Below are 24,508 nucleotides of genomic sequence, written 5' to 3'. Positions count from 1 at the left end.
CCTGATCATATTTAAAGTGCTGTCTGAAGCAAAGTCAAGAAGCTATATTACGGTGAAAGAAGAAAATGAATCATATATAATTTTTGATTTAAAATAATATGACTGATTATGTTTTAAGGGTTGCCCGAAAATGAATGATTTTTTCCAAAGAACAAATATCATTTCAAATGTCATGGAACAAAATTTGTGGAACAAAGTGTCAATTTTTTTGTCGCGTTTCTGACCTGTGTTTCTGACGTAGTGAAAGGTTGCCGTGTTAAATTAACAAATTTTGTTTATTTATTGTCTTAATTTGGGTTTTTATTAATTTATTTGTGGTTTATATAAACAAATATAGTGCGAGCCGTTGTCATCAAATCCGTAATTTTGAGTTGACGATTATTGTTGACTAAAGACTTGAGATAGCCCAGCCCACCTTAAGGTATGTGTGTGTCTCTGACGTAATTGTTTTGATGTTAGAAATTATTTAGCTGAAAGCAATTTTATTAAATTCCAATTTAAAATAAAAACTGGTATTCCCAAACATGATATTTTGCGAACAATATGTTTGATTAGTTCTTTGACACATTTTAGAATTTTTTTTGTTTACCTCGCTCTATGAATAAATTAGCTTTGATTATAAAGTAAAATTTTCTAAAAATGATATAAAACATGTATAAAACTGATGACCACCGTCCTTTTAGATTATTGATTAATTTTTGTTGTTAAGGTTGTTTTGAACTTTGTATATTAATAATTATAGATTCTTAAATTTTCATATTTCTTGTTTTATTAGTAATATTCCCTGTTGGTGGTTTATTTTTATCTCCTTAAGTAATCAACAAGTTGAAACTTGTTTGTGATATATTTGTTTAGCCAATGCTGATTCATTTCTCTTGAGATAATCTTCAATTGAATGCAATAAAACGATCAATTGAAGCATTTAACTGTTGAAAAATAAGAAGTAAGAGCAACATTAGTCAGATAATTTTATTTTGTTTAATCACAGTTGCATATTAATAGTTTAAAATTATTTTTATCTCTTTATTCCTTTGTCGGTTAGTTAACTACAGTCTTTATAAACAAGATAAGAGGTCCTACATCATTATTTTCAATTTATAGTATTTCAATTGATAAAATATTATGCTGTCTATTCAAAATTTATTTCATTAATAAATGGATAGAGGTATCTCGAAGTTGTGTTCTTGTTTTTATTTTGTTTGGGTATATTTTTCAGGCTCAAATTAGGATTTAGGATGTAAATCACATGGTGCTTTATTTTTTCGTACCTGATCTACTTACTATATTTTCTATACACATGGAGCACAATAAAAAGCATGAAAAGTGCTCCTGCGAAAACTTGGACACGTCCTTGGAAAGCGATAGCAGCAATTCTGAATCTCCCCAAACTTCAAAAGAGAAAAGAAGCAAAATTAGCCTATTTGGCAGAGCAAAAGCCCTACATTTCAATAAGAGAAGAAACAAGAAATCATCTCAAAACTCTCTTAATTCTTGTGGTAATAATATAATTTTTTTTGATTATTTTTATGTTAATTGTTATTAATTTAAAGGCGCTTCGACAAGTTCTATCAAGAAATCTCAAAAATGGAGTCTAAAACTAAGCTGTACAGGTAGAAAAACTCACAAATCTTCTTCCAGTACTCAGGAAAGTTCAAACTGTTGTAAATGCAGTTGTTTCAATAGATTCAGTGATGTAAATGCCTCTTCTATACCTGATACTGATTTAGAAACGAAAACTTTTCAAGAAGAAACCAACAATACCTCTTCATCAGAAGGTCTTGTATTTATTGTTGTAAATAGATAAAAATTATTAATTTATATGGATTTTTAGATGGTATCAGTACAAATAGTGCGACTAGCGAGACAATCCGCGAAGAACCTGTTAGAAATGAACCTGAAATTCCTCAGGTTCATATCGAACAGGCTGAAGGTATTAGAGGAATTTACAGTACTGCAATGTCCGGCAATGGCACTCCATCTAGTATTGTCATAAGCGCGCCATTTATAGATGGACAATGGTATGTTTATTTTTATTTTACTGTGTAAAATCAATGGAAATACATGGACCTATAGCGTGGAATTCACTCACAGATATGCCCGGCAGATCTACCCGGCGGGACACCCGGCAGTTAGATCTGTGAGTGTATTTCATGCGTGTGGGCACGATCTGCCTGCCCGCCGCCCGGCCTTCTCGGCTCATTTCGCAGACCGGGCAGAGGCACATCGGCAAGTGAATGTAAGTTGTGGGGCCAGGCGCCAGGCAGCCGCGCAGCCGGCAGTGTCAGTGAATCATCAACTGAAATTGTCCGGAAAGTGTGGGCCCAAAATACAGTTCCCGCCAAGTAAATCTGCCAGGCATATCCGTGGGTGAATTCAAAATCACATACATGCCCGCCGGGTAGATTTGCCGGGCATATCTGTGAGTGAATTCCACGCTTATAACACTAGAAACCAAATTGTTACCAGTTGACACCAAAACTATTTGGCCAGTGCTGTGCCAGACAGTTAATATAAAAATATTATATAAATAATAAATAGGGCAGAATTAAATGGAAATTGCAATTCTACTTGTTTCACAAATAATGTTATAAATTATTCTATGGTTTTTAATGAATTATTCAATTTTTTAGCTCTGAAAATTAGTTTGTAAATGGGATCAAAATTTAATTTAATACTTACTGTTACAAATTATTAGACATTTAGTTATAAATAATTTTTAGTTATTATTTATTTAACATTTTGATAAGAAGTTTTTTTTTCTACGCATATGGTGGATGCTGCTTTTTGGGTGGTGTAATGCAAATTATTTAAAGAAAAGTTATTAAAACGTTCACAAAACTAGTATGGTCTATTGTGCCCAATGTAGCAAATATTGTACAAATAAATTGTACAAAATTCAATAAAAAAAAACTAAAAAGGTGGAGTGCAGGAAATTAACTGTTTGTTTATTTACTTAGAAATGTAATTCCTGGCACTTTCTTCTCGCTGCGGCTTTTACACTTCGACAAATCACCATTGTAATAAAGTTTATACAAAGGTCACTAGCCACTATATACAACCACAGATTATAATCTTTGTTTTTTCTTTATTGTTTTTCGTGGTTCCAATTTTCGGAATCGGGCACTAGTTAGGTGACTAGTTTGCGCACATAGCACGCCCACTTATGGCCTCTAAAATTGTGCACAGCGCCTGACCGGCACAGTTATTAGAGAGATATCGGAAAACCGAATAGCGTCATCCAGTATTTACGCGTACCTTATCATGGTTACGATATGCGCGAGTCAATTTTTAACGCAACACCCGCTAATAACGTTACCGCCTGACGTAATTTTTCTAAATAACCTCTGATAACGTTTATAAATTGCTTAAATTGGCATATGCGGGTATTTGACAACCGGAGCCGGCCGGCGAGATCTTTTATTTTAGGTTATGTTTGAGATGTTTTGAATTATTGCTTTAGTTTTATTAGGTAATTTGATATTTAAGTAGCTGGGATTAGTTTTAATTAAATAAATATGGCCCAAAATATGGATTCCACCTCTTCCAATACTAAAGAACCTATAAAGAGTCCGAGGGGTGTCTCACTTGGGTAAAAAATGTACACGTACTGCCAAAATATCCTTCCACTTCTAAGCGACTGCCAGTGACTATGAAAAGACTGCCTATGACTGCCATGTAATTATTATAGGCGACTGCCATAAGACTGCCAATGACTGCCAGCGACTGCCAAGAAAATGTACATGTAATTCCAACCCCTCGTAAGAGTCTTAGGTTTACAGCAGATGACGACTTAGCCCTTCTAAGAGAATTTGTTGCTTGTTGCCCTAAACCCACTGGCAGACGTTGAACAATACAGCACTTTAGCCCTTTAGTTTTAAAATACTAGTAAATAAAACAATTTCAAAGTTTTAAATTCAAAGTTAGGTTAAGTTTAAATAGCGGACGCGACGTGATCAGAATTCTTTCCGATCCGATAACTATAAATGAAGAGAGTTAATACCTGTGGTTAATACCACCTCACGTAAAGGAAATAACACCTGGCCTTATTAACGTCCATGCACGCTATTCGGTTTAGCGATATCTCTCTATTACTCTGTTTATTGTTATTTTACGCGAGTTTATTTTTGCGCACAGGAAATTTGACTCGTTTGCACATCGTCATAAAAAACAATTTTCGTACCACGAATTAGGGACAAGATTTTTATCTGTATACTTAGAGGATACCTAATCTGTGATATAACTATTAAAAATCGCTAAAATTTGTACCAGGTGACGCCTTCTTTGTTTGGCATCAAAAAAATGGCGTTCTATAATTTTACACAAATACGTTTAAAATAAAGTATACGGAGGGTACCGCTTAAATTCCTGTCCCGATGTTGAAGGATGGCTATAGAATTTCAATGCATTTCCTACATAAGTCTATCCTTGTGTTGTAGGAGGTTTGACTAAACAAGGATGAACCTATGTCTTGAAACCATTGGACTCGATTTTCTGTCCTCCTTCAATACTGGGACGTAAATCCTCTCATTGCTCTTATGGGGAGGCCGTCGTATATTTTTATTTAAACGTATTTGATTTTACATCACGTATGTTGTTCTCCAGCCCGTATATGCGCGTTACACGTCCTTGTATTTTTTATTCATTGTGTATAATATTGTTTTTAGGATGAGAATGGTACATGAAGATTGCGATGAGGCTGCCCGAATAGCTCGAGCGAGAGAAATAGAACAAGGTGTGGATCCCCCAGCTAATTTCAGGTCAGTGAGGAGACTCCAGCTGCTCTGTTCGGATTCTGAATCGGAAAATGGACAGTCGCAAGCACCACCAAGAAGGTTCTGAACCTTTCTAATTGATTGTATAATGTAAAATGTTTTTATTCTATTTTTTTTTGCTAGATTGCAGTTGGTGTGTCCTCCCGATTTGAACGTGGAGTCTTTGAGAGCGCTGTTCCAGAATCACGTCACCTTGAGGTCTTGTCCTTTGGATACTATTACGGGTTGTCATACTCAGGTCGATTTTATACACTGTCTGGTGCCAGATTTACTCAATATTACGAATTGTAGCTTTTATTGGGGTAAGTTAAGTAACTCAACACACTAACACACCACTTAAAAACCACTAAAATTTCATAATATTGACGAACTATTAATTTCTGATAATGTTTTTTTGGCTTTTACCATTTTATCCAAAAACTGACTTGTCCCGCTTTGATCTTTTCTTCAATGCTTTCAGATGTCACGTTTCTTTAAGTAACAAATATAAATAATACGATTAATCTTAATAGTGAGACAAATCAGAATGAGATGAGAAAAAAATGTATTTAATTTGAAAGTTTTCTAATTTTAATTATTGAATAAGTATCTCAAAACAAATAAAAATAAGTTTGTTTACGTGCTCCTAATAAATTTTGATAATGAGAAATATATTACGGTTTCATAAACTAGTTTTATTCCGATAAATGTTATATATATTATTGTATATAATATAATTCATTTGAAAGTAGTAGTCACGTCTTTATAAATTTAAAAGGCAAAATTTACCTTTATAGGAGAGATTATCATGCTCCATATTCTTTTGTTAATTTTTGGCTAACTGTATTTTGAAATTGTCCAACTATACGTTTCTGATATTTAAGAAATAATTAAACTGTGCTGAAAAATGCAATTCAATATTGATTAAAAGTTACTTCGCCGTTTACGTTCAATTTTTAACCTTGGTTTGAAAGTGTCGGGACGAAAACAAGCCATGATTATGAAGTATGTATTCCTTTTCAACGTTGAACACTATAGTTGTATTAAAAAATTTTTTTTTTACTTAGAAAAATATGTAGATTTCACAGATAATAAAGTCAAAATTTATACAGGGTGTTTCAAAAAACATGTGCCATCTCTCGTGGGGAGACTCGTCACGTAAAAATAAGATTTATTTTTCATATCAATATACTACGTCCGATTCTGCTTTGTTGCATAGCTACATTATAATTTTTTTCCAAGTACTTTTAGTGACTCAAATAAAATTTTGAGAGTAAATGTTACTACAAGTGCTACATATTTTAATGCTAAAAAAGTGTCGATAAATTCATCAGGGACGTGCATATGGGTTATCATTGGAATATTTTTCAAGAAAAACTTGCGCCACTTTTTTCTTTTGATATCAAAATTGTGTAGGCCGTTTAATGCCAATTAAAAGATATCTCTTGATATATTGTCGAATTCGGCCTCCTTGATGAGATAAAAACGCAATTTTATTAATCACAATTAACTGCAATTAATAAAATAAAATTAGTAAGTTATATATTTTACCTTATTATTAAATATTAGTTGTAATTATTAGTATAACCTACGTACAGCAATTTTAAATAAAAAAATAATGGTATTTAAGGATTTTAAAAAAACCTAATTTTAAAAAGTTTTAACATCCTGTAACTCTAAAACTATGCATTTCCATACCCATGTTTATAGGAACTTTTTCCATATTTTTTGATGAGGTATCAATGAGTACTTATTTAAAACTTTCGCAAGTAAATGATATTAATATTTTTTAAAGGTTGTTATTAGACTTGGATCAAGACAAATTAATAAAATTGCGTTTATCTCATCAATGAGGCCGAAATCGACAAAATATCAACAGACAACTTTTAATCGGCATTAAACTGCTTACACTATTTCGCTAACAAGAGAAAAAGTCAGTGGCATACAGGCTTTTTTAGGAAAAATATTCCAGTGATAACCCATATGCACGTCCCTGTTGAATATGTCGACATTTTTTTAGCTTTTAAATATGTCTCATTTATAGTAACTTTTACCCTCAAAGTTTCATTGGAAACGCTAAAAGTACTTGGAAGAAAATTATAAAAAATCGAAAAAATATTAAGACTAACACCCTGTAGCTACGAAACAAAGCAGACACGGTGACAACTCCTGTTGGAACTCAAAAGTTATCGTTCACTAAACGATTCTCTCGTGGTTGGAACGCTTTTTCTCCACTGCGCAGAAGCGTTACCGTACCGAGTACGGTTCTCTCCGTCGCGTCGTTGGAACGAAGCTATTAGCTTCACTACTGTGACTCTCAGGGATCTTCTCTTTGGACAGATGATACCTAATATGTTGCAACCTAATATGCGACAAAATAATGTATTTTATTCGTTTTTCATTTCGTTGCCAGGCAAAATGGACCGATACGAAGCGGAACGCCTACTCGAAGGCAAGCCCGAGGGCACCTTCCTCCTGCGAGACTCCGCCCAAGAGGAGTTCTTGTTCAGCGTCTCGTTCCGCAAGTACAACCGGTCCCTGCACGCGCGCATCGAACAGTGGAACCATCGCTTCAGCTTCGACTCGCACGACCCGGGCGTTTTCACCTCGGACACGGTCTGCGGCCTCATCGAGCACTACAAGGACCCGAGCAGCTGCATGTTCTTCGAGCCGATGCTCACGTGGCCCCTCCACAGGAACTTCACCTTTTCATTGCAGCACCTGGCCAGGGCCACCATCGTGAACAAGTTGACATACGACAACATTAACCATCTGCAATTGCCCAAGACACTGAAGACGTACTTGAAGGAGTACCACTATAGGCAGAAAGTGAGGGTGGAGAGGTTCGACGATGACGTGCAGTGGTTGGAGTTGAGGAACATGCCGCCTTGATTAGGAGGAGGTGGGTTGGTGTACTGTCTGCATTTTGGGTTTAGTTGAATATATATATTGAGAAGGTACCATATGATCGAATAAAAACGGCGTCATTTCCAAGCCAACTGGACGCCGTTTTTTTTTTCGATCATACGGTATTTATTCACTAAAGCGAAGATATTTTACGGTAATTTTGACGTTTATCAGTTCTTGTAGGTTATGTTCTGTCTCGATGTGTTTTAAATCTTAAAATAGGGCATTTCGCACTACTGAACTGGAAAATTAAAAGTTTGTGATGATATTAATTACATACATCGAATAAAGAATAAAAAGGAAGGAGGCTTTCTATATTTCACCTACAGAAGAAACGGGGACGGAAGTCGCCATATTGGAAAACCTCTGATGACAGTGATGACAGCCTTTGGTTCACGTCGGACATGCATAGGCGTAACAACATGGGGGCCCGTAGGTACAGGGTCCACCCTTCTATTCATCCTTTTATTCTTTATTCATTGATTACATATGAAAGTTGGAGGATTTTTCGATTTCTAAGTGTTCGTTTTTAAAATATCCTTCACTTTCTGTCACTTCCGGTTTAATCGGAACTGGCTGTCATTTGGCTTATTTTATATAGAACACTCTCTATATTTTTTGACAAAGACAAGCAACATAAATTTATGAAATTGTGCATAACTCACAAGAATACTGGATTTTTGAAATTACATTGAACTAAATAGATATTTTCCCTATAATATATCGCTTTAGTGAATACATATCTTTATTTTTTTAAATGGCGAGTTCATTTACATCACTCTGGTGTATTTAATGTTTTTTTTGGATTAAATAAACAAATATGCGAAAAAAAATTTGGCATCCTAGAAGAATAAACCCGTATATTTATTTATTCAATTTAGGCCTTTACAGACCTTTCTTTGACGTAATTTATCACTAAAAAACTTTGTTATACTAGGGGCTTTTAAATTAAACAGAAGTAAAATTACTGATTTTTTTAATAGCTTTAATATCTGCATTATAAAAAATTGTAGTTTGATGCAAAAAAAAGGATTTAAATAGGTACATATATTAACTTAAAAATGAGTTAGTGGTCGCTGGATAGGTATTTTTTACAATTTAACTTGTTGAAGATTAAATCTAAATCGTTTAAATAATTACTTCAAATTTTGGAAACAAGTTAAATAATACTTTGTACTTTGACTTTGTACCTGACTCATTTAAACGTTTGTTTAATTTTATTTAAATACATCTTATTTGCAACAACCTGATATTTACATTAATAGGTATAAATATAAATTATTCATCTTTATTTTTTAGGAAAAACTATTTTTTTTATTAGAAAAATTTAATAAAAAAAACGAAAAATGTACTTTTTTGTCGCAAATAAGCCAGATATTCTTAGATTTATATTGTTAAAATACTCGAAAAGTGATGAGCATATGATTGAAAAAGTGCCAAAAATAAATCGTTTTTTCAACTGTATTCACAAGTGCAATGACAGAATATTATTATTTAAATAAGAGAACTATTTTTTTTTAGAAAGTTTGATAGTAGTATACTTTTAATTATAACACCATCGATTGTGAAACTTATTTTTTTTTGTAATTGCGTAATTGAAATATCGGAATTGAGAAAAAAATTGGTATATATTGTGTAATAAATACTATATACAGGAAATGGAGGTCTGTCTAACAATTTTGTTGTCACCCTGTATTTTTCATTTTTCAAATTATGCTTGCTGAAAATTGTTTAAAAATTGACAGTATTTCCAAATAACAAAAAAAGTTTATTTAAAAAAACAGACAGTCTAGTATTAATTGTATAAAATAAAAAAATATATATAATTTACCTCAGTATTTTTTCATTCTAATATCATTTAAATTATAGGAAACTCAAAAATTGATAGATATGATATTCGATAATCACATTAGTTTTATTAACGCAAAATGATTTGTCCAAATTTTGTTACGATTGTTTAGCAGAATTGTGTAAATATAAAGATTTTAGAAAAAAAGCGGTGTTTTTTTTATAAATTTAATATAGGGTGATCCATGAAAAAATTAAAAACTAAATTTGAGCTTTTGATGATTTATTAACAACTTCATATTTAAACCTTCTTATAAAAAGTCTATAAACTAATAATTGTAAAACTATTTCTTTTCACCATCTCACTAAAATAAGTCTAATATAACCTTTATATCCTTTCACAAACCAGTTTAAAAAAAATATATTTTCCATATTTACACATTCTTATCCTTTTTTATACCAGTAAACTTTCATAAACATTTGCACACAATGTTTGTAATTTCTCGTTTGTCCTTAAATCTTGAAGGAGATTCTGTGGCAACGATGTTCTAGACAATAGACCATTTAAAATCGGTATTAATTTGGCTAGAGGTTTTTTATTCATCAAGGGATTATTAAATTGTGTTGCCGCCCTTGGCAATTCTTTGATTTTTGGTTCGCTTTGATCAAAAAATTCAGAAAGCTGATCAGACAACAGCATGAATCCCCTGTTTGTTAGGTGAACAACCACATATTTTACTTCTTCGCTTTCCAGAAGATCTACAGTGTCTTTTAACTAAAAAGAAAATTATTAGAAATACTGTATAATCGAAAAAAAAAAATGTTACCATAGAACTTAGCAAATCATCTGAAGTAGGGACGTCCCTCTCAAAAATAAAAGACTTTAAATTACATACTGGCCCTTCTTCATCTGAGTCTAAACTGCCTTGCAAAGACCAAAAAATTGTTTCCAGGTCGCTTAGTTTCATTTTTTTACCTAATTCTACATTTTCTGTAATGCTGGACACCTTTAAAATTGAATGTACGTAAGAAATCACTTTTTTAACACATATGAAAAATTACCAACCTTGTTCTCTATAGTATTAGCTAATTTCTTAACACCTACATTGATAAAATGCTGTGAAAGTGATAAATAACTTTCTTGCATATCAAAGGGAATACTGGTAGGGTCTTTATATAAATAACTTCCAACAATGTTTAACTGTAATTTTAGCAGAACGACTAGTATCACCAAAGAATATATAATACAGGCAGCTTGAATAAAAACTTGATTCTAAAAATCAGATATTTAAAAAGAAAAGAATCAAAGATTATATCATGTTAGAATACTTTTAGCTGGTTCCATAGTTCCACTTTATTTTTGGGATTACTCTTAAGTGTAAGGATAAGATTTTCTGTATTTACAGTTTCATACATCTTGTCTAGTAGTGATGCAGATATATTTAAGGTAGTTTCACCACAAGTGTTGTTTATGGCTTCAAAATGGTTTTGTTTGCGAGCTCTTTCGATAAATTCGATTGCTTCCTTTTTCTGCCATTCTCTCATAAAATTCTCTACATATCGAACTGCAAAAACAGAACCTAAAAAAAGACACATTAATTAATATTTTAAGAAAGCTTATGAAATAATGTTTTTGGTATATATTTACCGGCTATAAAAATTCCTCCAATAAGAAATTTCCTCTGGTGTCTGTTCATGAAGTCTTTAATTTTAGAAAACACCGACATTTTATTAGAAGTTTTTCGTTAATATTTTAGCTTACTGCTTATTCTTAATACTCGTTATCCCAGCTTGAACTCGTATTACCATTATTTCAGATATCTTATGTAAAAAACGCATGTAAAGGTTTTAAAATCGAGTTTTTAAAGTTTATAGTTTTTTAATAACAACCAAACCCGACTTAGACATTTTTAATTTTAATTTGTGATTTTAATCATATATAAAGGAATATTTTAATCAAAATGACATCGTGCGTCATAACAATAAAGAGGCTAACTTTGGTTTGGTTTGTTGGATCATATATGTTTGTTGGATGGTGATCAGTGATCATATATGAATAGTGCTGGCTGGTGGGCGTTGAAAAAACGCGGAGCCATGTAGTCAAGTAACGGTAAATGTGCAGGGTTCGGAAGTAGTTAACTAAGACGTAATTTACCTGATTAAATACGTGTAGTTTTTCTTCAAAAACTACGTTTTTTCCCGTTCATTAACTACATGAAAACTACGTTAATAAACTATGTATTGATATTATGAATAGTTTTCCTTTGTATGAGGTGTAATAGAGATAATATGATGTAAATATTATATTTAAAGCCATATTTCTTCTGTTTTCTTAAATACATAATGTGTTTTTAAAGCTTCAATTTATTATAACCTCACCTCAAACCTTTGACATTTGAAAGTTACATACATAGGTTACATAAACTACATCCTCTACATAAACTACATTAACTACATGTAATGTAGTTTATGTAGTTTTTAAAAGTAACATGTAGTTTTCCGAACCCTGTAAAGGTGTGGATCCGGTGGCTGACTTTGAAGCCCATATTTGCTGCATTTGATCATCGATACTACGCAAGCGCACATCGTCGATGATGCCAAATTACAGTTTATTTTCGAATTCTTTGCAGTTCAATTTTTTTTTGAGTGTTAATCAGTAATAATACAAATTCTATAATTAACTTTATAATTTGAGACTTATCGTGATATCCAAAATTAAGGTAAGAAGAAAAATGAAGATTGTGAAATGAAAGTATTATGAGTATATAAAATTGTAATAATAATAACGTCTGTATTTATATATTTACATTAGAATTAAAAATTATCATTTACGGATTTTTTCTTAATGGTTTTAAACTTATTAGAATGATTTTGTATCATCAATATGACACATTATTTATTACATCCAAGTTATTTAATTTCTAGTTATTTACAGGCAACAATAGTTTTGGTTATATGTATTAAAGTACTACCATGACGAGTCTTATAGAACAATACACGTCAATGGGAGATAGAGGTGACATTTTACCTACTTTGATTATAATGTTTGTATCATAATTTCTTAAAAATATCAAGTTAGTGGATTAATAGCAATTTTAGACAAATATTTTATCGAAGAGTGTGTTGATAAGACTAAAATAAGCTGAATAAGTTTTATGTTTTCTCTTTTTCTCTTTAGAAGGGAGATAGTTTATGTCGTAGAATACATTACAGTATTTAATATCGTGTACTTTGATATTCTTTTATTAATTTACTGTAATTTCTTGTTTCCTAAAATGCCAAATCTTGACAATATGGTGAAGGTTGAGTTTTGATATTATTAGTTTTATATATATATCTATGTTTATACAAGACTACAAGACCAAATTAAGACTTAGTTTGTGATTTATATTAAGATCTTGCTTATAATATTTGTTATGTCTTAATCTTAATACAATATTATGCTTTGTCTGGAAAATAAATGCTAAAATATCTTAATTTTGCATATCCTATTCCATCCTTCCATTACGAAAAATATGGTTTATAAATCATATATGCTAAGAAAATCACATACATTAGGTGTAAGAATAGATTGCTACCGAAGGTAGCAAAAAATTAATGCAATATATGTATAGCAGAATTAAACAAGGTAACTGTTAATGTTGCTGAAGCTGATTCTACAATTTTAATTACGGAGGCTAAAAGGCCTTTTAAAGCCTCCGTAGTTTTGATGGAATGTTAAAAAAAAACTATTATGAACATGACATGGAGCTACAGCAATTAAGAATTAAAAAAAAAATAAAAACTTGAACACATCCGAATTTTTAATGAAGGACTTTTTAAACGTAGCATAATAATCTAGAGCAATTAGATTAATTATGGGAAACTAGAGTTTTATTTCTGTTTAATTTTATTGACTATGAAAATACATAATAAGCGTTCACGTGTTATGCGAAATATTAAAATAATAATATAAATAATATACCGGCGTACTATGATTGAAAAAAAATAGCGTCAGCGATGACTATGAAATGAAGATCGCTGTCATTTTATATGGGAAATGTCCTCAATCGTCGCGTCATTTCCCAGCCAACTGGACGCCGTTTTTTCGATCATACGGCATATATTGACAAAAAAACACTGAAATGCACATATTTGTTTTCTACTGAAAATAATTCCAAAATAACTTGCAATCTGGCAACATCAAAGATGTGCGCCTGCGTAGTGTCTGTGACTATATGCAGCAAAAATTCGTGTCAAGGTCAGCCACCGGATCCACATCATTACCCAAGTACCCCCTGGCAGCAAAAAGGAGACGTTAACTGAAATCTTTTTGTTTAACTAGCTAGAAGAAGAATGAAATATAAAAATGTTCCCTGAAAAACCTTGGCAAAAGAATTATACTTGGCCGAATAGCCCTGGCAGCTCAGGCCGTTAAACTAAAATACTACTATAAGAATCATATATAAAAATGTTCCTTGCACGACCTTGGTAAAATTTAGTAACTAACTTCAGCCGATTTATCTTCAAAACAAACATGGCTAGTGTGACGATTGAGAATTCGGAAGTGATTCCAGCAAAGAAATTAAAATTAGATACAACGAATGGAGAAACTCTTCACGAAAATATAAAAGACTTATCAGACTTTAAAATCTCGAGCGTTTTACATAACAACACAAACAGAAAAACGGTCAGTTTAAGAGGAAACTTCGAATCGAAAGTGGGAGAAGCCGTTGTTATTTTAGAAAAGACCGCGTTCTCCGCAGATGGTTTATCGAATTTTACGGATAACGGCCAGCTAGAGAAAGTTTTTCACAACGATATCTACGGAAATTATAAATATTTCCCTGTTGTCGAGCTAAATAGTAAAGTTAAACCCGTATTTATTTCAAAGGAATAATTTCTAACCTTAGAATTCTTTTAGGTATTAAAACAACTATTATTCATCCTGCTACAGAGAAGCACATTATTAAATATTCGTCTCAGAATACGTACATGGTGGATGAGACACCGGATATCTATAACAAGTTTGTGTTGCCCCATCTCCTAGAAGAAAAATTTGATCTAACAGTAAGCTTTTCTCTTTTTTTTTATAGATAAAATTTCATTTTTTTTTTCTCTTAAAGTGGGTTTACAATATTTTGGAGCACGTTTCTGAATCAGACAGAATCCTTGTCGAAGATCCAGACCCAATAAATGGCTTTGTTATGGTACCTGATCTGAAATGGAATGGTGAAATTGATACTTTATACTTCCTGGCTATATGTAACAATAGAGATATTAAGTCTGTTCGAGATTTAAGTGCTGAACATATCCCATTGCTTGAAAATATAAAGGAAAAAGGAATTGTGAGTAAAGTATTAATGTCTGTTTCTTGCGTAAGTAATTGTTTTGTTTTTTTAGAATGCTATTGAGTCAAAATACGGACTAGATAGTTCACAGTTGAGGATTTATTTCCATTATCAACCCTCTTTTTATCATCTTCACGTACATTTTACCTACCTCAAACATGAAGCTCCAGGTATACTGGCAGAAAGAGCTCATATGCTTACTACAGTGATAAACAATATAAAATTGGTCCCTGACTATTATAAAAAGCCACTATACCCTATGTTGTTCGAGAAAATGATAAATTATTCTTGAAACTAAGTAAGGAAGGTATTTTAAAGAAACAAGAGAAAAACAGGATGATTGAGTCAGGATTTATAGAGTATCGACCTAAGTTGCAAAGCGCCAATCTTTTTATTAAACTTGCTAAAAACTATTCAGGAAATTTTAAAGTAAATTTGTTTGAGGATAATTTTGAAATTAAAAAAAAAACAACATTTTTTGGTAGATTTTAAGAGATTTAAAGCTATTCCTTCAACTTTATCATCTTTAAAAATTTCAGAAAATAATATATCTTGTATTTTTTACCAATTCTTCTGATAGGGGTAGTTTTAAATCTGAGGTCCTTCAAAAAAATGGTTCTTCTTCCAGTATTGTTTTGAAAAATAGATATTTTTTTGAAAAAAATCTCAATTATATGGTCAAATGTAAGAGTTGTGAAAATAATTTAAATAATAATGTAATAACTTTTGAAAGAGTCTTACCATTACCATAGAATACAAATAAATTTTTACCATAGAACCAAATAAATCTGACATTTTTTATTCAAATTGTTTTATACATCTATGTAAAGAAAATATTCAAAATATTAGAGAAAAAGATAATGTAGTTGTATGTAAATTTTGTTTAGCATGGTTGGGCGTAATTTATAAACAAAATACTTTAAAATTCTGGCTAAATACCATGTATTTTCTAAGTAAAAATGGCAAAATTCAAACGGATCCATTACAGGATGTTTTTATATCTATTAAGGGTGTTTTACAAAATAATTTGTTCAATTCTGTAAAGACAATTTTAAAATATACTATTTCGGACACAAAATCTAATCACTTGCTTATTTGGATTTTGGAAAAAGAATTGAATCTAGCACTATACGAAGGAGGTAGTGTACATTTTTTATCTGTTGCCAAAGTTCTGTTTAAATTCGTCGAAAATTCAGATTATGCAATCCTCTTGCAGTGGAAATCAGAGGTAAACGTAGATATTCTAGAAATTTCAAAACCTATGATGCTTGAAGTGCTACAGCATTTATACAAGTATAACAAAATTTTTCCTGTAGAGTTTTCGAAAACAAACGATTTTTCTATTTCTTATTTAATGTTAAGTTGAAACCAAAAAAAAAAATGTTTTTTAAGGTCACTGTGTTTTTTAGATTTTACGATATTTTTTCTTTAGTTAAAGAAGTTTTGTATAAAACAAAAGAATAGTGTATTTCTTTATTGTTACAAAATAAATAAAAAAATATTTTTTTTCTCATTTTAATTTTTTTTTTGTATAAATATAAATAAATACAACTCATTAGGTTGAAAAAATATATTTTTTTCTCATTTTAATTTTTTTGTATAAAAAAAATAAATACAACTTATTACAAAAAATCATTTTTTATTTCTGTATAATACATATAAAAACTTGTACTATAGTCAATGGTTCGATTAGCTTCCTAAAAAAAAATTAAAAAATTACAGAAAGAATGTTTTCTTTTTGCATCTCTTTTTTGCTGTTGACATTGGCCGTTTGTATTAAGGCTTTTATCACTTCTTTTCCTAAGGCGCGTGCCATCGGCGGTGGTACGGCGTTGCCAACTTGTCTGTGTTTGTCCAGAATCTTCCCGTTGAATTTAAATCTATCGGGGAATCCCTGCGATCTAGCGCATTCCCTCACGCTGACAACCCTGTTTTGTTCAGGATGCAACACTGGAAAATTTATAGAAATGCGATATTTCTTTTATATTTGACAGATATTTTACTGTAATAAACTACAGTATGTCTCCTGATTGTCTTTGCAAGAGGAAACATTTTTTATTATGGACATTTTGAGAAAAACGCCTTCTTCATAAAAATGTTTGCTTGTTCCAAAATTGTGAATCCCGTTTAAACCACAGGTTTAAACTTCCAAATTTCCATACCGTTTTAGAGAAAATTAGAAAAAACATGAAAATATAGTTGAATTTTTGTTGAAGTCCTAATATTTAAAAGGCGTTTCTATGGTAATATGATGGTAATTTAATTTCGATTTCATTCTTTGATAGATGGTTATTAATTTTGATTAACGTCATATTTTTTGATGCTGTTAAAGTATCATATTTCTTTCCGTAGCACTTAACTAAATAAATTTTCTGCTTCTTTAACATTTTAAAAGAGCAAAAAATATGACGTTAATTAAAATTCTATAAATAACAATATACATATATTAAAAAATGAAAACTAAATTATATTACCATAAACACCTTTTGGTTTTTCGGACTTTTCAACTTAACGAAGCGGCATGGAAATTTGAAAAATTATAAACGGGATTAACCATTTTAGAATAAGCAAAAATTTTCATGAAGTATATTAATTTTTCTCAAAATGTCAATAATAAAAAAGTTTTTCCTCTTGCAAAGACAATCCGGGGACATGCTGTAGATTGTTACCTGCCCATCCCACGTTTAAGGAAACTCGATTCATTATTAAGGCATTACTCATATTCACAGAAAATAATATTCTACATTTGAACTACTTTAAAGCAACTATTATTGTTCAATCATTGCTTAGGCCGGGGCCAACATAGCTGGACGCGTAGAGCGAAGCATACTGCCAAGAGGAGTGCGTACAGTGGCCCATGTCGCGCGTTTTCGGGCGGATTTTAAGTCTTAATACGTTTACGCATGTAACAGTACGCGCAAAAATTTCAACCAGCGAGTAAATACGCGTCAATCCGCAATACACTTCGCTTTATGTGGAGCCACTTCAATTTACTTTAATGCAGTTAAACGATTCGCGGTCCTCTCCGCTCTACACTACACTACCCTGTACGCCTGGTGGGGCCACGCACTTATATTTAGAAAAAGATATGGTACATTTGAACTACTTTTGAGTTAATATTGTGTTTTAAGTATAAATAGCCAGCTGAAATGTATATAGGACCTTTATTTAGATCATAATATTTGTGTATATTTTCTCTTGCATTAAGTTGTACCTTACTTAAAATTTAAGTATATAAAATAGTTATATATACCTCTTCCTTGTTTGCCCATGGGTTCTGGATTAGTAATAGTAGTTCCAAAAAATCCGTCCCATTCTAATCTACCGTACAATCCAGCCCAATTATTGTGTCTGTCGGCTGTATGAGGCAAACACCATGGTATAAGTGTGTTGTTTTGCTTGTCGGTGGGGTCACATGGGCCCCCTTTAGCGCATACGCAAACCCCTCGAGGTGGATCAGATGATTTTTGCTTCTTTGATCTAAATTTTGTACAGAAATGCATTTTTAAAGAAAAAAATTAAAGAATAATGTTAGAGGTTACCTGTATGGATATAGTAAGATGTTGCTCATAGTTCCGTCATTTAATTTTACGGAAATATTTGGTAAATCTCTCCAATCCGACCCTGGAGCTGTGGGTATTTGAGATATTCTAGCTTCGACCATAGCAGACATTTCTTTGCATATATGGTCTCTGACCAACTCATTATTTTCACTACCTATATTTAATTTTTTTGAAAAATTTATTTTTTATTAAATTAACTTAATGTTTAGTTTTGTATTGTAAATTTTGTTTATACTTTAAAGCCCGGTCTACACATAACATTTTACCTGTCAGTCTTACCTGTTTAGTCCAAACGTACCAAGTAACGCCCTGTATGTAGACAAAAAACTGAATTGAATTAAAATGCATTTGCATAGTTTCACAAAGTAATGGAATTTTACAAGCTTGTTTTACCATTAGTTTTGCGTGTTTACAAATTAAATTTAAACCATATATATACAATTTTGTAGTAAAATTGTATAATATTTTTCTTCAACATCACTAATCGCAATGCTATAATTAATCAACCTCAGCTGAAACGTTCAGTATATATACGCTAGTTTTTAGTCCGTCTACCTGACGGGTAAAACGTTATATGTACATGGGGCTTTAGGATGTTGTTCTACTTACCCCTCATTAATTTCTGAAAATGTGATGTCGGATCTTCGTTGTAAGGTATTTCTAATCTATTACTTCCATTTTTAATGTCGGGTAAATCTGCCATTGCGTCTCTAACGCATATCGTTCTATAAGGAGCTGATTCAGTCCATTTTGAGCCTTTAAGAGAAAAATATCACAAAAAAATAATGTATTTGAGGGAATTAAATTATAATGTACCATTTGTGTACTTAAAATCGTCCAAAATGAAAGATAACTGTGTGCCTCTTTTATTGAACACGTGTTGCGGCTCAGGATATTTAGGAAGGATATAGCCAGGGGCTGCCGCCATTAAAATAAGTCTTCTCCTTTAATAGTCAATGGAAAAAAGTAGGTTAAAAAGAATTGCAAAAAAATACCTCACATATAGTTGGTTATAACATTATTCTGCAAATACTTACAGAAATTTAAAAAAAAACTAGTCAAAAAAATTCTATCATGATAACCCAAGTTCTCTTACCTTGTCTGTGGGACTCCATAATGCCCAGCCTGTAGTATACCCCAAGATACTTGATACCCCATTTTCAACAGGCACGAAACAGTAAGTTTTAGAACCATACCCCTCTTAAATGAAACGAAATTTCTCACGTTCTCTAACATAAAATATTTCGGCCTAAAATAGAAAATAATGTATGTACATATCTATTAATTGATTGTCAAACAATATATTAAAAGAAAATAGTTTTTTATTATACCTGTAGTATTCACAAAAGCCCAAATAAGTAGCAACAAGGGAATTTTTAAATCGCGAATATTGACCTGCGTTGAATCTATTCATTCCAGAAAAGCCTTGACATGGCGGTCCCCCAACCAGCATTTCTACATCCCCTTTAGAAGGTAAACCTTTCTCACCTCCCTTTCCTACAAAAATACAAAATAAAAAATAAAATTACAGAAGAATAGTATAAAAACGGACCTTCAAGAACAGTCTTCAGTATACTGTTACAATCCTCGGAAAATACTTTTGTGTCTGGGTAATTCAGTCTAAATGCTTGAGCAGCGGCCAAGTCAAATTCAATCTAAAATTAAAAATATTCAAGAAATTACAGAAATCAAAGTTTTAATAAATTATTAAAAAAAATTCAACCAAGTAATTTTTCTTTGATCAAAAATTGAGAATATTTATACAGGGAGTGGCAAAATTTTCTAAATTTAAAATGTCATAATAAACCGATTTTAAATATTCTTACAGCCCATTTGGATTCGCAAACTCCAGATTGATGCAAGCCTTCTGATAATCCACCACATCCAGCAAAAACATCCATAGCTCTTAGTGGTTTGTCCAGTTTGGGCCATTCTGGTGGAACTTCCCCGTTTTTAACACTAGACACCTTACTTTTTGATTTGCCACCTAAAATATAAAAACCCTCTATACTGTGTAAAAAAGTGCAAAAAGTCAACTAGTATGATGAATTTTTTGCACCATGTCATATGGAAAACTCATTCATACTATAATGTTACGTTTTTACTGGGTTCCGTGTGGATAATTTAAAGTCTTAATTATGTAAGAACTATATATTGGAGGGAAAAAAATATTTTTTTTTTAATTTTTAGAAAAGTATAAAGTCCCCGTCTATACATAACCATGATACATAACGTTTTACCTGTCAGTCATACCTGTTCAGTCAAAACATATCGAAACCTTGTGTGTAAAAATTTGGATTGTTAAAAATCTAATATTTTTGGATAGTTTCACAAAATAATTTAATTTTACAAAATTGTTTTGAAATATTTAATGATTTTATTACCAAACGATACTATTTTCACAGTTAGTTTTGAATTTTTACAAATTAAATTTAATCCATGAATACAATTTTGTAGTACAATTCCATGATTTTTCTTTTCAGCCTTCTTTAAACACAATGCTATAATTTGATAAAATCGCAGATAAAACTTCCAGTGTACACGCTAGTTTTTAATCCGTCTTACCCGACAGGTAAAACGTTATGTGTGGACGGGGCTTAATATGCTTACCTTTGCCTTTTCCTATAGTACCAATTTTTCTACCATCCACTGGCACTTCACATAATTCTTTGGTCTTGATTAAAAACATCTCTTCAAAATAAAACCTTAAAGGGCCGGCCATAGACCATTTTGGTGCCGCAACAACATTTTCAGCAAAGGCTATATAACATTTCCCAGTCACTTCAGAAAACGAAACATTTACAACTAAAAAAATACAATTTGGAAGAAAAATCTAAGAAATAAGGAAATTTTTTTACCTTCGTCTGTATAATACACTTGGGTTAGGTAAGTTTTGGACGATAAGAATATATTTTCTGTATCTTCAGGCCGTAAAAATATTCTTACTGATATAAAAATGTCTTTTTTCTTATTTGAAATATTTTCTATGATTCCCACAACAAAAGGTTTAGGTGTATCAAGATTGGAACCCTTAACGTTATCCGATTTTTTTCTGTAATATTCCGGATATATTGTTTCATCTACATGGTCGCTTTTCTAAGGAAAAAAAATAGAGGATGTGGCAAAAATTTCGCAAAAAATTGGATATATTTCAATGCCAATTTAACGCTGTTTTTTTTCGATCGTACTGTACTTACAGAACTAGACGACGAAACAGACGCATTGTCACCATTAAGATCATAAACATCCGGGTTTAGAAGAACTCCAGAACCGATTCTATAAATTTCATTTTGCCAAGTTATTATTTTTTCTTCGCTATCATAATGCGGAATGTTTGAATTTCTTTGATCCTTAGCACGCCTAGAAATTACATTTTTACTATAAGAAAAAAAAACATTTAAAATACAATTTTAAAACTTACTTGCAAGAAATACACTCTGTACATTTTAATTCACTGTTATCTATGTCAACGAATCTACTAAAATCACTTTCGTATCTTTTTCGAAAATAAAAATTTTCTCCATCATCGTCCAGCTGTGGCTCAGAGTTGTGAAGCCCACCGAGTTCGCACCAATTTTCTGGGACTCCCCTATATTCAACCTTTAAAAAACAGATTTTTTATTTTTTTTACTCTATATATACAGGGTGGCAAGAGTTTTTTGTAGCTAGACTGTCTAACAATCAATAAGAAAATTTAATCTCAATGCAGGGTGATACAAAAAGCCCTATATCAGGTTTCCTATTTGAAATTTTTACCTAATTTTGTTACAAACTATATAGGAAATAGTAGTGCACGTTTTCAGACGTTTTAAAAACATTATCATAACTATACAGGGTGATTCAAATACATTTTTATACCACTAAAGTTGTAAAATCTCATTTCAGCGTCATTATAATGGCGCTTTTTAGGAAGATTGGGTCTTCTAAAGTCTGGTAGTTTATGGTTTTTAGCTACAAAAACTTGTCTGTCCTGTAAACATCACAAATTTAATACATTTGCTTTTCTCAAAATACTCCCTAAAGGTAGATCTTCACAATTATCCACTAAAAACAGTTCTCTAGGATCGGCAGTACCAGTCAGTAGAGTATCACTGCCTCTACAGTAGAGTAGTCCGTGAAACATGAATTTTTGAGGTAGATTATCGTACATGTAGACCACTTTTGCTACCCAAAGTGGCTCAGTAGGATTTTCTGATTTCAACGTAACAAAATCACCAACAGAAATCTTAATATCATCTAAAATATAATGTTTTTTAGACTATTTTATCCTGTTAGAATACAACAATTTCAACCTATAATCACAGATGAATAACATTTCTGATTTTTGTATGTAACAAGAGATTCTTCCTCCCATTCTATGTTTTTGTGAACTATTTTTTTAGAACAATGTTTTATTTTTGTTTTTACAACACCTTTTTCTTCAACCTCATCTTCATTGTCAGATAATTCAGCGTTGGCAATTGCCAAATTTGGGCATCTTAAAATTACAATTATTTTTTTTCTGATTTTGGATAAAATTAAAAACTTACTTTCTTGACTTGCATGATTGTTTCATTCGTCCTGGTCCACCGAATTTTAACATATCCTTGCAAAAATTGCATTCTCCACAATCTGGGGACATGCATGCTTCACAAACCCCACATCTTTGTTTTTTGGGGGCTTTTTTCTCATTGTTGTTGTCCATTTGCTCAGGAAAAATCATTTCAAAAAATTCCCTTACAAAATCTGTTGTTACTGACTTGGTCCATGGCTGTCTGGTTGAACTAATTTTCATCCCCTATAATAATATTTAGACACAAAAAACTGTTTTAATGATTTTAATAACTTTTACTCTTCACTAAACTCACCTTGCTTTCTAATTTCAGTACTCTTTTTCGTTGTTTAAATGTAACACCGGCCAATTTTACAAGAGATCTCATACAGGGTAAAGATATTAGTGGTTTCTCATCATCAGGTGCGTTTCTATCATAATTTAGCACCTGATCACAAACAAATTGAGCATTTTGTATGAGAGTATCTTCCACTGACTCGTATTCTCCTGTATTGTCAATATTTTGAACTAAGTCCTCATAATTCGGATTGTCTAAAGTGTGATCTAATAAAAACTCAACTACTATTTTAACTAATTTTATTTTCAGTTGAATTGATGTAAAAATTGCAGAATACTCTGGGGAGGCTTCCATTAAATAATATTCAGCAAACTGTGTTGTAAAAGCTATTGGTAATTTTTCACCTCCATCATATCCAGCAGTCCACCTAAAAGGAATGATTTTATAGAAGTTCAGTGGTTTTAAATTAATATATATGTACCATTCAACTATTGGACCTAAATCATGAGCAGGAACTCCATTTTCAATATTGGGGTCCTCATCATCAATTCTCTTTAAGTATCCTGAAAATCTTAGAAAAACATCCTTTTCTATTAGTCCAGTATCAAAAGGACATAAATGTCCTTTCTCGTCATATACACTAAAATGTGTTACCTACAATAAAATTATAAAAAAACTGAACAAAAAGGAACAATTTCTATAATAAATACTTTATGCGTTGGAAAATCGTCATGATAATTGAACATGTCCTCTTTGCCTGTATATACAGACAATTTTTCATCGGTCAACGCAATAAATTCATCGTTTGAGTTATTTGGATGGCCATTATAGAATGATATACTGTCTAAATTTTGTTTACAAAGATTACATCTTTGATTAGTTGGTTTTGTAGACTCTAACTTTATATGGTTGATTGTGTTATTGTTAGAAACTTCTCTTTTTGACCGTTTAGGCGAGTTTTCCTCTGGTTCATCATTATTATTATTATTGTTGTTGTTATTGTTACAATTTCCCCAATCATTATTGATTCGATTAGAGCAGTCAGGCTCGTTTTTTAGGGAACATTCAATACTTTCCAAAGTCATTATAAAAAATATTACACACTACATTAAAAAAAACTGTAAGAGCCACAAGAACTGTTAAAAAACAAAAATTAATTCTTTATTATACTTACTAAATTACATTAATGCTAAAAACACATAAAGCTTATTGTATTTAATTTATAACGGCACATTTAATAAAAAAAACCTTAAAAAAATTTCAGTTCTATAATTTTCGCGCCATAAATTTTAAGAAACTTAGGTTAAGATCTGGTTAAGATTTCTTTCTTCCCTCTCTTT

General features: G+C 31.6%; 4 protein-coding genes across 8 annotated transcripts; 2 read left to right on the top strand and 2 right to left on the bottom strand.

Annotated features, from left to right (window-relative positions):
• Positions 1–193: 193 nt before the first annotated feature.
• On the top strand, positions 194–9,654 carry LOC115882210 (suppressor of cytokine signaling 5). Of its 3 annotated transcripts, none has more exons than XM_030900118.1 (7): positions 194–421; positions 1,217–1,496; positions 1,551–1,775; positions 1,832–2,018; positions 4,665–4,757; positions 4,896–5,074; positions 7,165–9,654. In XM_030900118.1, exons 2-7 carry the CDS (start codon positions 1,247–1,249, stop codon positions 7,641–7,643), a joined length of 1,413 nt encoding a protein of 470 aa, XP_030755978.1. In that variant the 5' UTR covers positions 194–421; positions 1,217–1,246; the 3' UTR covers positions 7,644–9,654. The 3 variants fall into 3 exon arrangements, with proteins under 3 accessions (XP_030755978.1, XP_030755975.1, XP_030755976.1); XM_030900115.1 differs by having other exon boundaries at positions 195–421; positions 4,665–4,832; XM_030900116.1 differs by lacking the exon at positions 194–421 and adding an exon at positions 870–943 and having other exon boundaries at positions 4,665–4,832.
• Positions 9,655–9,717: 63 nt separating this feature from the next.
• On the bottom strand, positions 9,718–11,423 carry LOC115882442 (peroxisomal biogenesis factor 3). Its single transcript, XM_030900506.1, has 5 exons — positions 11,095–11,423; positions 10,776–11,026; positions 10,513–10,719; positions 10,274–10,453; positions 9,718–10,221 (listed from the first exon to the last, which is right to left on the bottom strand). The coding sequence occupies exons 1-5, from the start codon at positions 11,171–11,173 to the stop codon at positions 9,901–9,903; spliced, it is 1,038 nt and encodes a 345-aa protein (XP_030756366.1). The 5' UTR covers positions 11,174–11,423; the 3' UTR covers positions 9,718–9,900.
• Positions 11,424–13,948: 2,525 nt separating this feature from the next.
• On the top strand, positions 13,949–16,157 carry LOC115882392 (m7GpppX diphosphatase-like). The gene is given in 5 exon segments (XM_030900445.1): positions 13,949–14,290; positions 14,350–14,495; positions 14,552–14,773; positions 14,829–15,021; positions 15,024–16,157. Coding segments are annotated over 5 exon segments (1,134 nt in total). The 5' UTR covers positions 13,949–13,962; the 3' UTR covers positions 15,269–16,157.
• Positions 16,158–16,395: 238 nt separating this feature from the next.
• LOC115882389 (DNA (cytosine-5)-methyltransferase 1-like) lies at positions 16,396–24,442 on the bottom strand. 3 transcript variants are annotated; one of them, XM_030900440.1, is made up of 20 exons: positions 24,343–24,442; positions 23,879–24,286; positions 23,650–23,822; positions 23,187–23,595; positions 22,869–23,116; positions 22,632–22,816; positions 22,334–22,575; positions 21,761–21,939; positions 21,537–21,699; positions 21,198–21,435; positions 20,950–21,144; positions 20,166–20,326; positions 19,892–19,994; positions 19,671–19,836; positions 19,436–19,588; positions 19,156–19,283; positions 18,949–19,095; positions 18,319–18,493; positions 18,030–18,256; positions 16,396–16,726 (listed from the first exon to the last, which is right to left on the bottom strand). In XM_030900440.1, exons 2-20 carry the CDS (start codon positions 24,251–24,253, stop codon positions 16,485–16,487), a joined length of 3,909 nt encoding a protein of 1,302 aa, XP_030756300.1. In that variant the 5' UTR covers positions 24,254–24,286; positions 24,343–24,442; the 3' UTR covers positions 16,396–16,484. The 3 variants fall into 3 exon arrangements, with proteins under 3 accessions (XP_030756300.1, XP_030756301.1, XP_030756302.1); XM_030900441.1 differs by having other exon boundaries at positions 23,879–24,271; XM_030900442.1 differs by lacking the exon at positions 24,343–24,442 and having other exon boundaries at positions 23,879–24,325.
• Positions 24,443–24,508: the final 66 nt, after the last annotated feature.

Source organism: Sitophilus oryzae, unplaced genomic scaffold, assembly GCF_002938485.1.
Source record: "Sitophilus oryzae breed Bouriz unplaced genomic scaffold, Soryzae_2.0 scaffold_177_pilon_pilon, whole genome shotgun sequence".
NCBI lineage: Eukaryota > Metazoa > Arthropoda > Insecta > Coleoptera > Curculionidae > Sitophilus > Sitophilus oryzae.
This window is presented reverse-complemented; position numbering and strand designations above follow the sequence as displayed.

Coding starts and splice junctions, on each gene's coding strand:
- LOC115882389 (XM_030900440.1), bottom strand. CDS start 24,253: ATGACTTTGGAAAGTATTGAATGTTCCCTAAAAAACGAGCCTGACTGC. Junction 22,576..22,631: donor TTATTCATCTGTGATTATAG/GTTGAAATTGTT, acceptor ATTATATTTTAG/ATGATATTAAGATTTCTGTT. Junction 18,257..18,318: donor ATCTTACTATATCCATACAG/GTAACCTCTAAC, acceptor TACAAAATTTAG/ATCAAAGAAGCAAAAATCAT.
- LOC115882210 (XM_030900115.1), top strand. CDS start 1,247: ATGGTGCTTTATTTTTTCGTACCTGATCTACTTACTATATTTTCTATA. Junction 4,833..4,895: donor TCGCAAGCACCACCAAGAAG/GTTCTGAACCTT, acceptor TTTTTTTGCTAG/ATTGCAGTTGGTGTGTCCTC. Junction 5,075..7,164: donor GAATTGTAGCTTTTATTGGG/GTAAGTTAAGTA, acceptor TTTCGTTGCCAG/GCAAAATGGACCGATACGAA.
- LOC115882442 (XM_030900506.1), bottom strand. CDS start 11,173: ATGTCGGTGTTTTCTAAAATTAAAGACTTCATGAACAGACACCAGAGG. Junction 10,720..10,775: donor AACTATGGAACCAGCTAAAA/GTATTCTAACAT, acceptor TCTGATTTTTAG/AATCAAGTTTTTATTCAAGC. Junction 10,222..10,273: donor ATGATTTGCTAAGTTCTATG/GTAACATTTTTT, acceptor TTTTCTTTTTAG/TTAAAAGACACTGTAGATCT.